Raw genomic sequence first — 12,303 nt, forward strand, 5'->3', positions numbered from 1 at the left:
TTGAAATAGAAGTGTTTAGTTATAATGACCATAGCTGAATTTGAAGGAAAAGGGGGAATCTTGCAACACAGTCCCATTTTTTAAGTCCTAAGTGGCAGCATCAGGTTATGTGGCTGCTTCTCAGGGAAGGACTGGTGCACTTCACAAAGTAGAAGGCATCATGAATATAGAAAATTAAACATTGAAGCAACATTTTAAGACATCAGGCAGGAGAGTATAGATTTCGAACAAATGGATCTTCCAAATAAACAATCGCCATATTAATACCGCCAAATTAGTTACAACGTGCATTAAGGCCAACAAAGTAAAGTGGCCATCACAAAACTCTGATCTCAGTCCCATAGAAAATGTGGGGGCAAAGCTTTAAAAGTGTGTGTGTATAGTATTTTGCCAAATACTATATAAATGTTTTTCAATTCCTGGATTTGATGAGAATTGTTAAAAAATGTGAATTAAAAAATCTTACACTTACACTTGTCATCCTAATTGTGCTCGAACAGGAACACTTTTGTCTGCTTTAACATCAGCACTGAGGAAAAGGTTATGTTTTTTTTACACAGTTTTAAGTATGTAAATATCTAAAATCAACTGGTCTAAACAGAATTACCCAGATGTACGTAAAAATATCTTTAAATTTTAAATTTCTTTGCCTAACTTTCATAAAATTAGAGCCTTAAGCAAATGTCACACTGCAGCCATTTGTGTACCAACAAGACCTAAAAGTACTTAAGTTTTCTCTGACTAGAGTGTCAAATATTTCTTATCATCATATGATATTTAAAAATTGGATATATAGTATTATTTTACATGAGACATCATTCATCAGCTGCTGTATTTTATACTTTCAGAACCCACATAATTGGCGCACATGGCAGTTCAAACACTGTGGCCGTGCTTGATGTGTGAAACCAAAAAGAATCATTAACTTCTGTTGTCGCCTTCATGTTAACTACTTGTTTCTTCATCCACTTCATTTGTTATTCAAAACATGATTTCTATCACTTCGATGCTGTATTGTTTCTCTGTAGCTGCTGAACCCAGAAGACGACCTCCATCCTGGGAAGATTAGGGACAGCAATCGTTCCACCCTGCTCGCCACTATCCAGGAACATGGCTACCCCACCATCAATCTGGGAATCGTTGGGGACAAGTAAGTAAAGTGGCCCGCAAATATATCATACCCACTTTCTAACTCACTAACTGTTCCAGCTTTTGTCACTTTACATCAACAAATTTGGATTTTATGCGGTAGACCAACACATCGTAGCATAAAATTGTGAAGTTGAAGACAAACTAAATTAGAAAGACAACATGAAAAAGTGTGGTGACTATTTTTTTATTCAGACCCTCTTTCCTTTACCACAGATATATAAAACCTAGTGCAAACAACTGCCTTCCTTTTAATGGAAGAGTAGCAAGAAGAACGCAGTTGTTCAAAGAAACTAATAAGACGTTCTCTTTGCAGATTAAAAAAAAAAACATGGAGGGAACACTTCAAACTTGCGAGGGTTTGCTCCAGTCTGATCAGACCAAAGCTCAACCGTGTTGCCAACATGCCAAAATGCGATGCGTGGTGCAAAACTTACTTTGCACATCAGTCTGAAAACACAATCCGCACTGTTAAACATGGTAGTTGTAGCTTCATGTTGTGGGGATTCTTTCATTCTGCAGGGACAGGGAGCCTTGTCAGGTAGATGGATGTAGCCAAAAACGAGGCAGTGGGAAGAAAACCTGTTTCAGGCTGCAGAGACTGGGCTAAATGGTCACCTTCCAGTAGGACAACTATCCTAAACAAAAAGCCAGAACAGAATAGTTTCATAGTTTAGCCTGGCCTGGCCAAAGTCCAGAAAAGCCTAGATTTTACAGTGAGTTCTAACAGGGCAACTGCATCCAAACAATCCAAGCTTTAGCTGTTTTGCGTAGAAGAATGATAGATAAAAAAAATCAAATCTCTAGGCATGCAAAGCTTACAGAGACATACTCTAAAAGCCTTGCAGTTGTAATCTGACTCAGTTGGCTGAGTACAGGTGCATTCCACACTTTTAAGATTTTCATGTTTAAACAACATTAACAGCCTTGTCATAATTTATTTTCTTTTTAACAAATATGCCCTACCTTGTATTAGTGTGCCGCTTTAAATCCTACTAAAATACTTGTTGCCACATGACAAAATTTGAAAATGTAATGCATTAGGCATTGTTTTCGGTTGCACATCCTATATTCTCTCTCAAATAAATTGGTAGTTAATGTTTTTGTGTATTTCCTGTTTCTTTGTTTTTTTGCCTTGCAGCCCTGATGACCTTTTGAACGCTCTGAATGAAGGCATCAGCCGTGCTGATGTCATCATCACCTCAGGAGGAGTGTCCATGGGAGAGAAGGTACACTTGCATGGGGGAGATGATGTTTTACTGACACCTTGTGGTAGATAGAGGGATAACAGAAATATCTTTATAGAACTATCAACTATATATACTAAGGGATGGTTGGACATTTTCGTCTTTAAAGAGCAATGAGAAATATGTCTATTCAGTGTCATTTTAATGTTTTGTCAGTTCTCTTTCTTTAAGTAACAATATGCCGTTTTTAATTTTGTCTTTTGAATTTTATTTCTCAGGATTACCTCAAGCAGGTGCTGGATATCGATCTACACGCGCAGATCCATTTTGGTCGCGTTTTCATGAAACCAGGGTAAACGAAACAGAATTTCATTATTTATTCCAACTTTTAAAATCATTACTGCGGGCTTTCTCCTTTTCACGTGAACATACTTAACTTTGTTGTAAAGACATATGTTGTTTTATTCTTTTCTTTTTTCTTTTTTTTATTCAGTCTCCCAACAACATTTGCCACCTTGGACATAGATGGTGCTCGCAAACTAATCTTTGCCCTCCCAGGTAGTGTGTGAAGTTGAGAGAAAGAGTGATTCTACCAGCCGCTCGCACAGACTTGTTACTCAGATATTTTTCTTTGTGCTTTCTCCTCTGGTCCTCTTCCCTCTGTCCGCCCGTCTGTCCTAGGAAACCCCGTGTCCGCTGTTGTCACCTGTAATCTTTTTGTCATCCCTGCTTTGAGGAAGATGCAGGGTATTTTGGACCCCAGACCCACCATTATCAAAGCGAGGGTAGGACTCACGAAGCATACAAGGGAAGCTAATAAACGTCTGGGTTTTCGTCCCGTGCTTTCAGCACAGAGGCGTCGAGCTGTAAAACATCCATGTTTGCAGAAAACTTCCCACGCCTGTTTGCATCCTAAGTCATCGTTCAATTGTGCTTTCATCATCCTCTTGATGCATATTTATGACCACAACATTTGGCTGTGACTTGGCAAAGACATCGCTAACCACAAGGCTTGATCCTATGTCTTGAATATTCATAACCACAGATTGGGTATTTAAAAAAAAAAAAAAAATCCCTAGAATAGGATGCACCCAGAGCAGGCAACGCTTATGTCCCCATCAAGCATTAACAAGTAAAGGATTTGGTCTCCTGCCATTATGGGTGCCATCCAGCATGCACCGCTACATCAATTGCAGTTTTAAAGCAGTTAGAAATCAACTTGAATGTATTAGTGCCACTTGGTAAAGAAATGAATGGCCTTCAAGCATAGACGTATCCAGGCAATCTTCCTAAGCAGATGGCATCAGATCTGGATTAAACCTTTACCCCTGCAAAAAGACTCAACAAGGCAGCGATATTTCACTGACCTCTGGTCTTTTTATACGTGTTTTATATTTTAGTGCTGCCTTGAGCTGTGCTCATCTTGGCCAGCACACCCTTGTAGATGACATTTAAAATTTCAATGGAAGTATAAATAAAAAATGAGCCAGGATGAGATTTTCACGGCACCATGGGCTACAAATACCAAAGAACACCACCAATAATAATAAATAGCACTTTTTTTTAATTTAACAAAAATGTACATGATTTAATTAGATTTACCTAAAATAGAAACTACTGCAAAATTCATATATATGGATGCTCATTGGTGTGATTATGTTATAATATATATATATATATATATATATATATATATATATATATATATATATATATATATATATATATATATATATATATATATATATATATATATATATATATATATATATAGCCTTTAAAATAAACTGTTTTTCTCAAGTGGAATATTACAACATAATTGTCATTTTGCCCATTATTAAGTAACAGAAGCTTAACAAACTGATATTGATTGATTTTGAGACTGGAAATATTACAGTATGCAGCAACAGGGGATGGGGCTTCTCTACATTACCCTATGCCACGTACAGCTGGAGAAATCTCCAGTAAATCCAGCACTTTCTCTGATATTTCACTTAAAGGACTTTAAACCTTAGATATGCTCTGATAAAAAATAAATAAATCTTGTTTTGAAGTTGTACCTACAGCTAAATTACTTAATAGAAAACACATCGTGTTTTGGCGTGCATTCATCACAATGGGGCAGAAACATCCCCCTTGCCAAAGTGAGTATTTCATGCTGACAGATTTGAGACAATTCACGTTGGTGGATGGCTTACTTTTTTGCTACAACGCATGGAACATCAGGAATGTTTGCCCTCCATTTAATGGGTTTTGTTTGAACATGAGGATTTGTACCAACTTCAGACATTTTAGCTTTTAAAGTCTCGGTGTTATGTGGCTGGGAAAACAAAACTGAATTCTAGCAAATTACTTAAAAGGAAGTAAGTAAGGAAAGAAGAAGGAACTCTGATATAAAAAAAAAACTGTCTGTGTTTATTATGAATTTGTCGTTTGTTTAGTTGTCATGTGACGTGAAGCTGGACCCTCGCCCTGAATATCACCGCTGCATTTTGACGTGGCATCACCAGGAGCCTCTCCCGTGGGCGCAGAGCACAGGTAGGAGCACAGGTATCTAAAGCAGCCAAACTTTATTCTACACAGCAACAGAAACGTTTATGAAACAGACATGTTGGGAACAAGACAATTTTTAATTTATTCATTTTTTTGTCCATGCCTTAACTCTCTTTTGTCAAATGTAGACCTTCCTTTTTGCTGCAGAATGTTTGAGGTATTATGTCCGTCATTGACCCATCAGTCGATTCACATTGCTTCACTGTGAAGATGGACGATAGCATAAACGGCAACAACAGCTACGTTACAATGCAAACACCAATGCAAACTCTACAGGGTGGAAAGATAGAAAACAGAAGTCACATATAATTTAAATGATTTGCTGACTAGAACAAGATTTATACTCAGTGTTTAGTTACTCACGTTTTTGTTTAGTCGTGACTAAAAACAAACATGAATCATAACTCCTCTTGATACATTATTTTTATATTTAGCAAGTCTACAATTTTCTTTTCTAAAAGAAAACTCCGCGTCTAGATAAATTGTGGATTAACTTCAGTTAATTTTAGCCATTTTCTCTCAGAAAGAATTTTAATTTGGAATAGTTTATACTTGGCTATCATCAAACATAAAGAAGGCAGACATAGAAAAAGGCCCAAACCTCCACTCCAGCATAGTCTTAATCACTTAAAATGTATTGTTTCCGGCATGGTACCCTTGTGGAAATGAGCCTCAAAATAAGTTCATCTTCATTGTGGTGTATTCCCACACTATCCTCCTTGTTGCATGGTGGCAAGACGATTGTTGTCAGTTCTTGTCACATTTGTAGGTAGGTAGGTAGATAGATAGATAGATAGATAGATAGATAGATAGATAGATAGATAGATAGATAAAGTTAAGGAGCTTGAGAGTTTTCTTCGCTTAAAAAAGATAATTACACAACCCTCTTATTTGTATTCGTTTCCAGTTTTTTATCAATTACGTCTTTTAACAAAGGTAAAACCCTTTTTAAGTCATATTGATCTCGAGAAAACTATTCACGCATTTATAAGCTCGTGAATTGACTATTGCAACGCACTCTATGTCGGTGTCTCCAAGTCGTAAGTCAACCATCTTCAGCTGGTTCAAAATGCCTCTGTCCGTTTTCAAAACCAACTTTCCCTGGCAACGGTACTTCACCCCAGTCCTTTTTTCTCTCCACTGGCTTCCAGTTACTTTTAGGATTAATTTTAAAAATTTTCTATTTGTGTTTCATGCCCTTAATGCTCTTGCCCCTCCATACCTGTCTGAACTCTTGTGCGTTAATAACCCAACTAGGGCCTTAAGGTCAACAAACCAGCTCTTGTTAGAAGTCCCTAGAGCAAGGCACAAAAACTGGGCTGATCGGGCCTTCTCAGTCGTTGGGCCCAGGCTCTGGAACAAATGACATTCGAACCACTACTTAATTTGCCATTTTTAAGGCCAGGCTTAAAACCTATTTATTCAGACTGGCTTTTAACATTCAGTAACAGTGTCATATTTAGTATTTTATTTTGTGCTTGCTTTTTATGTTTATTTTTAATTCTGTTACTATAATGTTGATTTTATTTACATCACATTGGTCACCTCATGAGTTGAAAAGAGCTACATAAATAAAAGTTGATTTATTTTGTTATTTCATAGTGTGGAAACTAGCCTTTGTGTCATGTTATATTTGTACCTCCAGAAACAGGATGTCACGTATTACTAAATAACTTTCCTAAATAGTCTTATCAATTGAGAAAAAAAAGTGAAGTACAACTATTTCTAATTGCTTTAGTTGCATTTGTTTCACAGGAATTCTTAGGAGTACGATTATTTGCCCCACTTGTGATTTTATTAAAATTAATTATTTCTAAAGGTTGGATTTTTCTGTTTTTTGTTTTGTTTTTGTTTGTTTTGGGGTTGTGTTTTTTTTTTTTTTTTTTTTTTTTTTGAGTGAGATTATGCAACTGCAGTAAAAGCAGTTTAATGTCAGGATTTTACCAGGGAAGCAAATAAATGTGGGAGGTGCTGTATGTTTCATTCATTCACTTCACCTGGCGAATCCACAGCCCCTGCCATCTTCATACAGGCATGTGTAGTCTTTTTTGAATAAAAAGTGTAAGTCGTTTCTTACTAACTTTAATATTGGGGCAACGGTTCCTCAATTTTATCCCAGGCCGTTCACATAAAATTCAGAAAACAACCCGGTGTGGTTTGTGTTTGTATCATGATTGTATGTCAAGATCAATGCCTATGATTGCTTTTTCTAGGAATTATTTAACTTGTGCATAGAACTGGTTCTCATGTGTGCCGTCTGCTTCGGTCTCCTCCCCGTTGCAGGGAACCAGGTGAGCAGCAGACTGATGAGCATGCGAAGTGCCAACGGGCTCCTGATGCTACCTCCAAAAACAGAGCAATACGTGGAGCTGCACAAGGGCGAGGTGGTCGACGTCATGGTCATCGGACGGCTATGATGTCATCAGAGGGGGACGCAGGACGACGTCACACATAGCGAGCGTTGGAATGGGTGGTTCACGGTGCATGTCCACATATCATTGACTATTCTGTAATATGCAACGGCACAGCTAGTTTTTATTGATTTGGATAACGTTGAGGTATAGTCAACATCTTGATCACATCCTAGATACATATTTAAAAAAAAATAATTTAAAAAGATTATAGTATTTCAAACAAAGAAAATATAACTTTTAATGAAAAAAAATCTAATTATAAAAAGAGATTTATTCTGTAATATATTATTATGATTATTCTTATTATTATTATCATTATTCTTCTTATTATCATTATTATATTAAGGCAACTTTGTTCCTTTCATTGCAATTGCTTTGTGTGTTCAATGCTAGACCTTATCTATAGCAGTAGCATTTTAATAGACCGCTGTAGGTGCCTGCCAGGACAAAAAAAAAAAGAAAATTATTATTTTCTCATCTTTAGTGGAAAAAAAATCAGTTTTTTGAAAGTAAAGAAAACATGGAAGACTACCGATTTCCTACGGTGCTCAGTTTAGAGGAAAGAGGCTGCGTATCAAGGCCACCTCCTCCTCTGAGGGCCAATCAAGGTGACACTTCTGTTTTTCCCTCATTAGTATGCATCATAATGGCTTCACAAAGAGCTTTGCTTGTTGTTTATCTTGTGAGTCTTGTTTATGTGCGCAGTGCCAAATGCCTGGACAGGAAGGAGGTGTTATTGGGAGGGGTATGTTGGGGGTGGGGGGTGGGGGGGGGAGGTTGGGTGTTGGGTGCAACCCCACACCAGTCAGGCCCAGACCCTGAAGCTTCCTTATATTCACTTAAACTCAGCCCCAGACCCCACCAAGGTGACAAGCTGAGCCGGGGAGAATTTATCATTTTTGTTTTGTTCTTCTTTTTCTTTTTGATCAACTATTTAAGAAAAAAAAAAGATCAAAGAAAAGAAACAGCTTCTTTAAGTGCTGACAGCCTTTTTAACAAACTTCACAAGAAATGTACAGAAAAAAATAACCATATTGTACAGATATATGTGACCAGCACTCCTAAGGAAATTATTAAGCAATGAGGAGACATTGATCAACGCTGTACTATAACATTTTCTGTAATGATATGAAACTGATGAAAGAGACTAAGATAATAAAAATCCTTGATCATTATGTAAAAAAGGGTTCTTGTTGATTTTTGTTTTTTTTGTTTTTTTTTTTATAAAATGTATCTATGAAAAATGAGGGAGGTTTTTGTCATTGGTGCAGAAGGTTTTATAGCTTATACACTTTGGGTAATCAGTAACTGAAAGGGTATAACAAATATTTTATCAGTTTTTGGCACTGGTAAAAAAAAAAAAAAGAAGGGTATATATCTGAGGAAGCACATATGACTGTAAGGGATTGACTTAAAGCAATCCTTTTATACTAAGAGAATGTGTTTCTCCATCAAAGAGCCCACCCAAGAAAGACACAGTAAAACACCAAAGTGGGGTGCCAAGAGTACTTTCAATGGGAAAGAAAAACCAAAGACAACACATAGATAAGCTGCTCAATTGATGAGTCAATCTAGGACACAGAACCACTAGGCCAGGAGTACATTCTGTGGGAAAGAAAAACAAAGAGAACACAGTTTTTTTTTTTTTTTTTAAAACAGCAATAGGTCGATGAATGAGTCCATCCAGGAGAGACACAGAACCATTGGGCTTGGAGTACCTGTTGTGGGAAAGGAAAGAAGACATAATGCAGGGGTAATGGCATCAATAGCTCAATCAATGATAACACCCATGAAAGGGATAGTTTCACACAGAGGCCCTGAGCCCGAAGTGCTTTAGATGGGAAAACAAACAACAGAGAGCACAGAGTTGACAGTAGAAATTGTTTAGTCTTTGGTTCCATCCAAGAAAGACATTGTTAGACACTGAAGCACTGTCCTAAGGGCTTAAGTTAAAGGCAAGTTGACGAAATTAACCCCTGATCATTGAGCTGATGATGCTGCAGAGTTCAGCATCCAGCCAAACAGGTCCCCACACGAAGGCGGAATCGAAGGACAGCGAACACATTCACATCAAGACTTCAAGACTCAAACCCATGGGTAGCCCTAACTGGGCCGATGTTAAGGTACCCAGAATTTCAAGAAATCACTCAGTCCACCGAAGTAGAAAAGAAGAAGCGGAAAAACGTTGATTCAGTATGTGGCTGTAGGATCCAACCGACTAATAAGGATGTTTTCAACAAAAAAAATAAAGTTCCAGTGCATTTTAAAATCAATGCTACACAAACAAACGGCCCAACACAGAGGAGCAAACTCACCAGGTCAATAGTCAACAGTTCATTTACATCTCATGGACAAGGGAAATTCCTTTGAACACAGCAATTCGAACAATCTGGATACACAAGACAAGTGGTTTGAGAGAGGAATTAATTAAGCCATCTAATCAAAGGAGAGTAGCCTCAGATTCAAGCTTTCAAAAAACCACTCTGAAGTCCTGACTCATCTCCCCAAGTGCTTTTTCAGCAATTAACACCTTGGAGCATGTGACCAAAACAACTTTGCATGTTTGGATCGTCGAGCTACGACGACTCAAACAGTGAGCTGAGTCGAGAGTAAAGCCAGTGACTCCCATCTACTAATTGCTCATTGGTGACTACAGTTGTTCTGGCTGCAAAATGCTTAAGCCTGTTACTTCCAACCATGTTCTGAACTGAAAAGGCCTTTTGAGAAGTGAAACATGTTCAAGAAATAAGAGAAGGGCCTTAAGTCCTTTCTAAGTGAAAGAGAACACCAATGATAGAAATCCTCCCATCAATGTTTCCATTAAAGTTTTTTTATGTGCATTTTGAAGTATCGAGTTAGAAAAAGTTAATGGAAACAGCAAAATTCGAAATAATTCCCATTTGAGTTGTTTTTGTTTTTTTTGTTTTTTTTACTTTTTCCAAGAAAGAGTTAATGCTCTAAACAGGAGATGGAAACACATTTGCCAAATAAGTTCTGACATAATGAACACTTACCTCATGGCTGATCAGCTGTTTCCGCTGTCGGCGTCCTCCGAGATATTCACACGTCTGGAAACTCAACAGGTACGTGTGGACTGAGGAAGAAACCAAAGCATTTCTGTGTCTCAATGGTGGGGGAAAAAAACAACATTCCAGACATTTTGAATGGAAAACAGCAATGTCTGTTGTTATGATGTGTAGTCCATGCTAGTTTGTAGCCTCTACTTCCTGTTTATTACAGCCATGCGAATCATCAGCTTCAGACAAAATTACGTTTTGCTTATCCTGGTTAATTGCCTCCAGATCGAATGATGGAAGCACACCTAATTTGCATTTTCATTTTTGTGACATTTTAAAAATTTTGGTCAAAATTCACATGACAATTGGATGGAAAGATAGCTATTTACTCCATCCAGAAAAAACATACTATTATATTCCAACCACTATAAAAATGTTCCAGATGATGTTGTTTTTTCTATGATGGCAAAAAAGCTTAGATAACCTTGAATCAGTGAAAGTAAAACAACTCCATTTAGGAAAGAAACAGGTAAGCAGTAAAGTACTGGACTACAATTAACCAAAGTTAATGGCAGCAATAACTTGCAAACAATGCTGCTGTTTCCTCATCATTTTTTGACCCTCTCTTTCTAGATTGGGGCATGATGTGTTGCATTTTGAGATCTATTAGCCTACCTAGTGTGTCTGATGGTTATTAACCCTGTGTGTGGCTCAAAGGATTGAAACAAAATGTGGTTAGTCACAGTTAATTTTTAAGCAGTGTATTTAAATATATTGTCAAGATTGTTCTTCATGTTATACAAGCAGTCAAAATTTGTGACATCAGGAAAAAATTCTGAAAGAAGTAGTGTGAGTAGTGAATTGAAGGGTGTGGTAATATTTTTTATTTTTAATGTTTTCTTTTTTCCTTTTATTAGGTACATTGCAATTTTATTATTGTAACTGAAAATAAATTCTGCATTGTTTTTTGTAAGGTTGTTAGTATAATATGTTTTTGTGTGTAAGAGTGAGATGGAAATTAGCTATGAGAGCTAAAATCCTGTATAAAGGACGGTTTCCTTTTAGATTAAAGCTAATATACACCTGATTATATATATACCTGATTAATAAACAAAATTTAAAAAATGTATAAGTTTCATAAACAACTATCCTTGCCTTGGTCTGTATATTTTATACTCATATTAGCTCTGTAATGAGATATTCTATGAGAATTAAAAAAAAAAAGATGTTTCCCCTAAAAAAGTAAAATCTTATGGAGTAATTAATTTTTTTTAAATTTTTGTTAATTGTTATTTTTAAATTAACTTTAATTCAAAAGAACCTTTTCACTTTTATGTAAAGTAACTTTTACTGCATTACTGTCTTACATGTAACTGTATCATGGAAAATCTCAAGACCTATGTAGAAGAGATTATATCGTTCCTCTTCCCTCAAAGACCGCGCTCCACTAGTTGACTGGACTTACAAGTTAGTTCATAAAATGTGAGAAGGAATGCATGGTATTGTTCTGCATATACGTTGATGGGTTAATTGCTTAACAATGTGTGTTTTTAGATTTACAGACAACGGGAAGCATCTGGAACATGTGATTAGAAAATTTTTAGCCATCTTGTATTCTTAAATACAAGATGGCACCATAACTTCTACTGTAAGTTATGGTGGTATTTTGAACGGTAAACAGTTGGAACACCATCTCCTGCAAAAAAAGACTGATAAAACATCTACTTTGTGCTTCAAATTTGGTATACTAATATCTGGAAACACATACATATTTTTAGTTTTCTTTTTGGAAAAAAAAATCCTACCTATTTATGTGTATTGTGTTTAGTATTAGTGTTTGCGTCTCACCGTTGGCAATATCATTGCCATTTCTTCATCGCTTTATCTTTCATCTAATTAAATTTTCGTATTTCTTGATTGTTAAAATGTTATGTTACGATGTGTTTATCATTTAAATCCCACATCTCCAAAGTGCAGCCCTGG

The 12,303-nt window shown here is 36.6% G+C and overlaps 1 protein-coding gene across 8 annotated transcripts in view; it reads left to right on the forward strand.

The window, feature by feature from the left end:
* The window catches only part of gphnb (gephyrin b), a 137,382-nt gene extending 128,892 nt beyond the window's left edge, over positions 1-8,490 (forward strand). For 4 of the 8 annotated variants that reach the window (XM_036147296.1, XM_036147297.1, XM_012869086.3 and 1 more), the window contains 7 exons: positions 1,029-1,150; positions 2,291-2,378; positions 2,615-2,688; positions 2,830-2,894; positions 3,018-3,121; positions 4,778-4,874; positions 7,173-8,490. In XM_036147296.1, the coding sequence (XP_036003189.1) occupies positions 1,029-1,150; positions 2,291-2,378; positions 2,615-2,688; positions 2,830-2,894; positions 3,018-3,121; positions 4,778-4,874; positions 7,173-7,306 (684 nt within the window). In that variant the 3' untranslated portion in view covers positions 7,307-8,490. Of the gene's footprint in view, positions 1-1,028; positions 1,151-2,290; positions 2,379-2,614; positions 2,689-2,829; positions 2,898-3,017; positions 3,122-4,777; positions 4,887-7,172 lie in introns of all 8 variants that reach the window. The other 4 variants (XM_036147295.1, XM_021319742.2, XM_036147293.1 and 1 more) reach the window with 3 other exon arrangements.
* Positions 8,491-12,303: the final 3,813 nt, after the last annotated feature.

The sequence above is a fragment of the Fundulus heteroclitus genome, chromosome 15 (assembly GCF_011125445.2).
Source record: "Fundulus heteroclitus isolate FHET01 chromosome 15, MU-UCD_Fhet_4.1, whole genome shotgun sequence".
NCBI lineage: Eukaryota > Metazoa > Chordata > Actinopteri > Cyprinodontiformes > Fundulidae > Fundulus > Fundulus heteroclitus.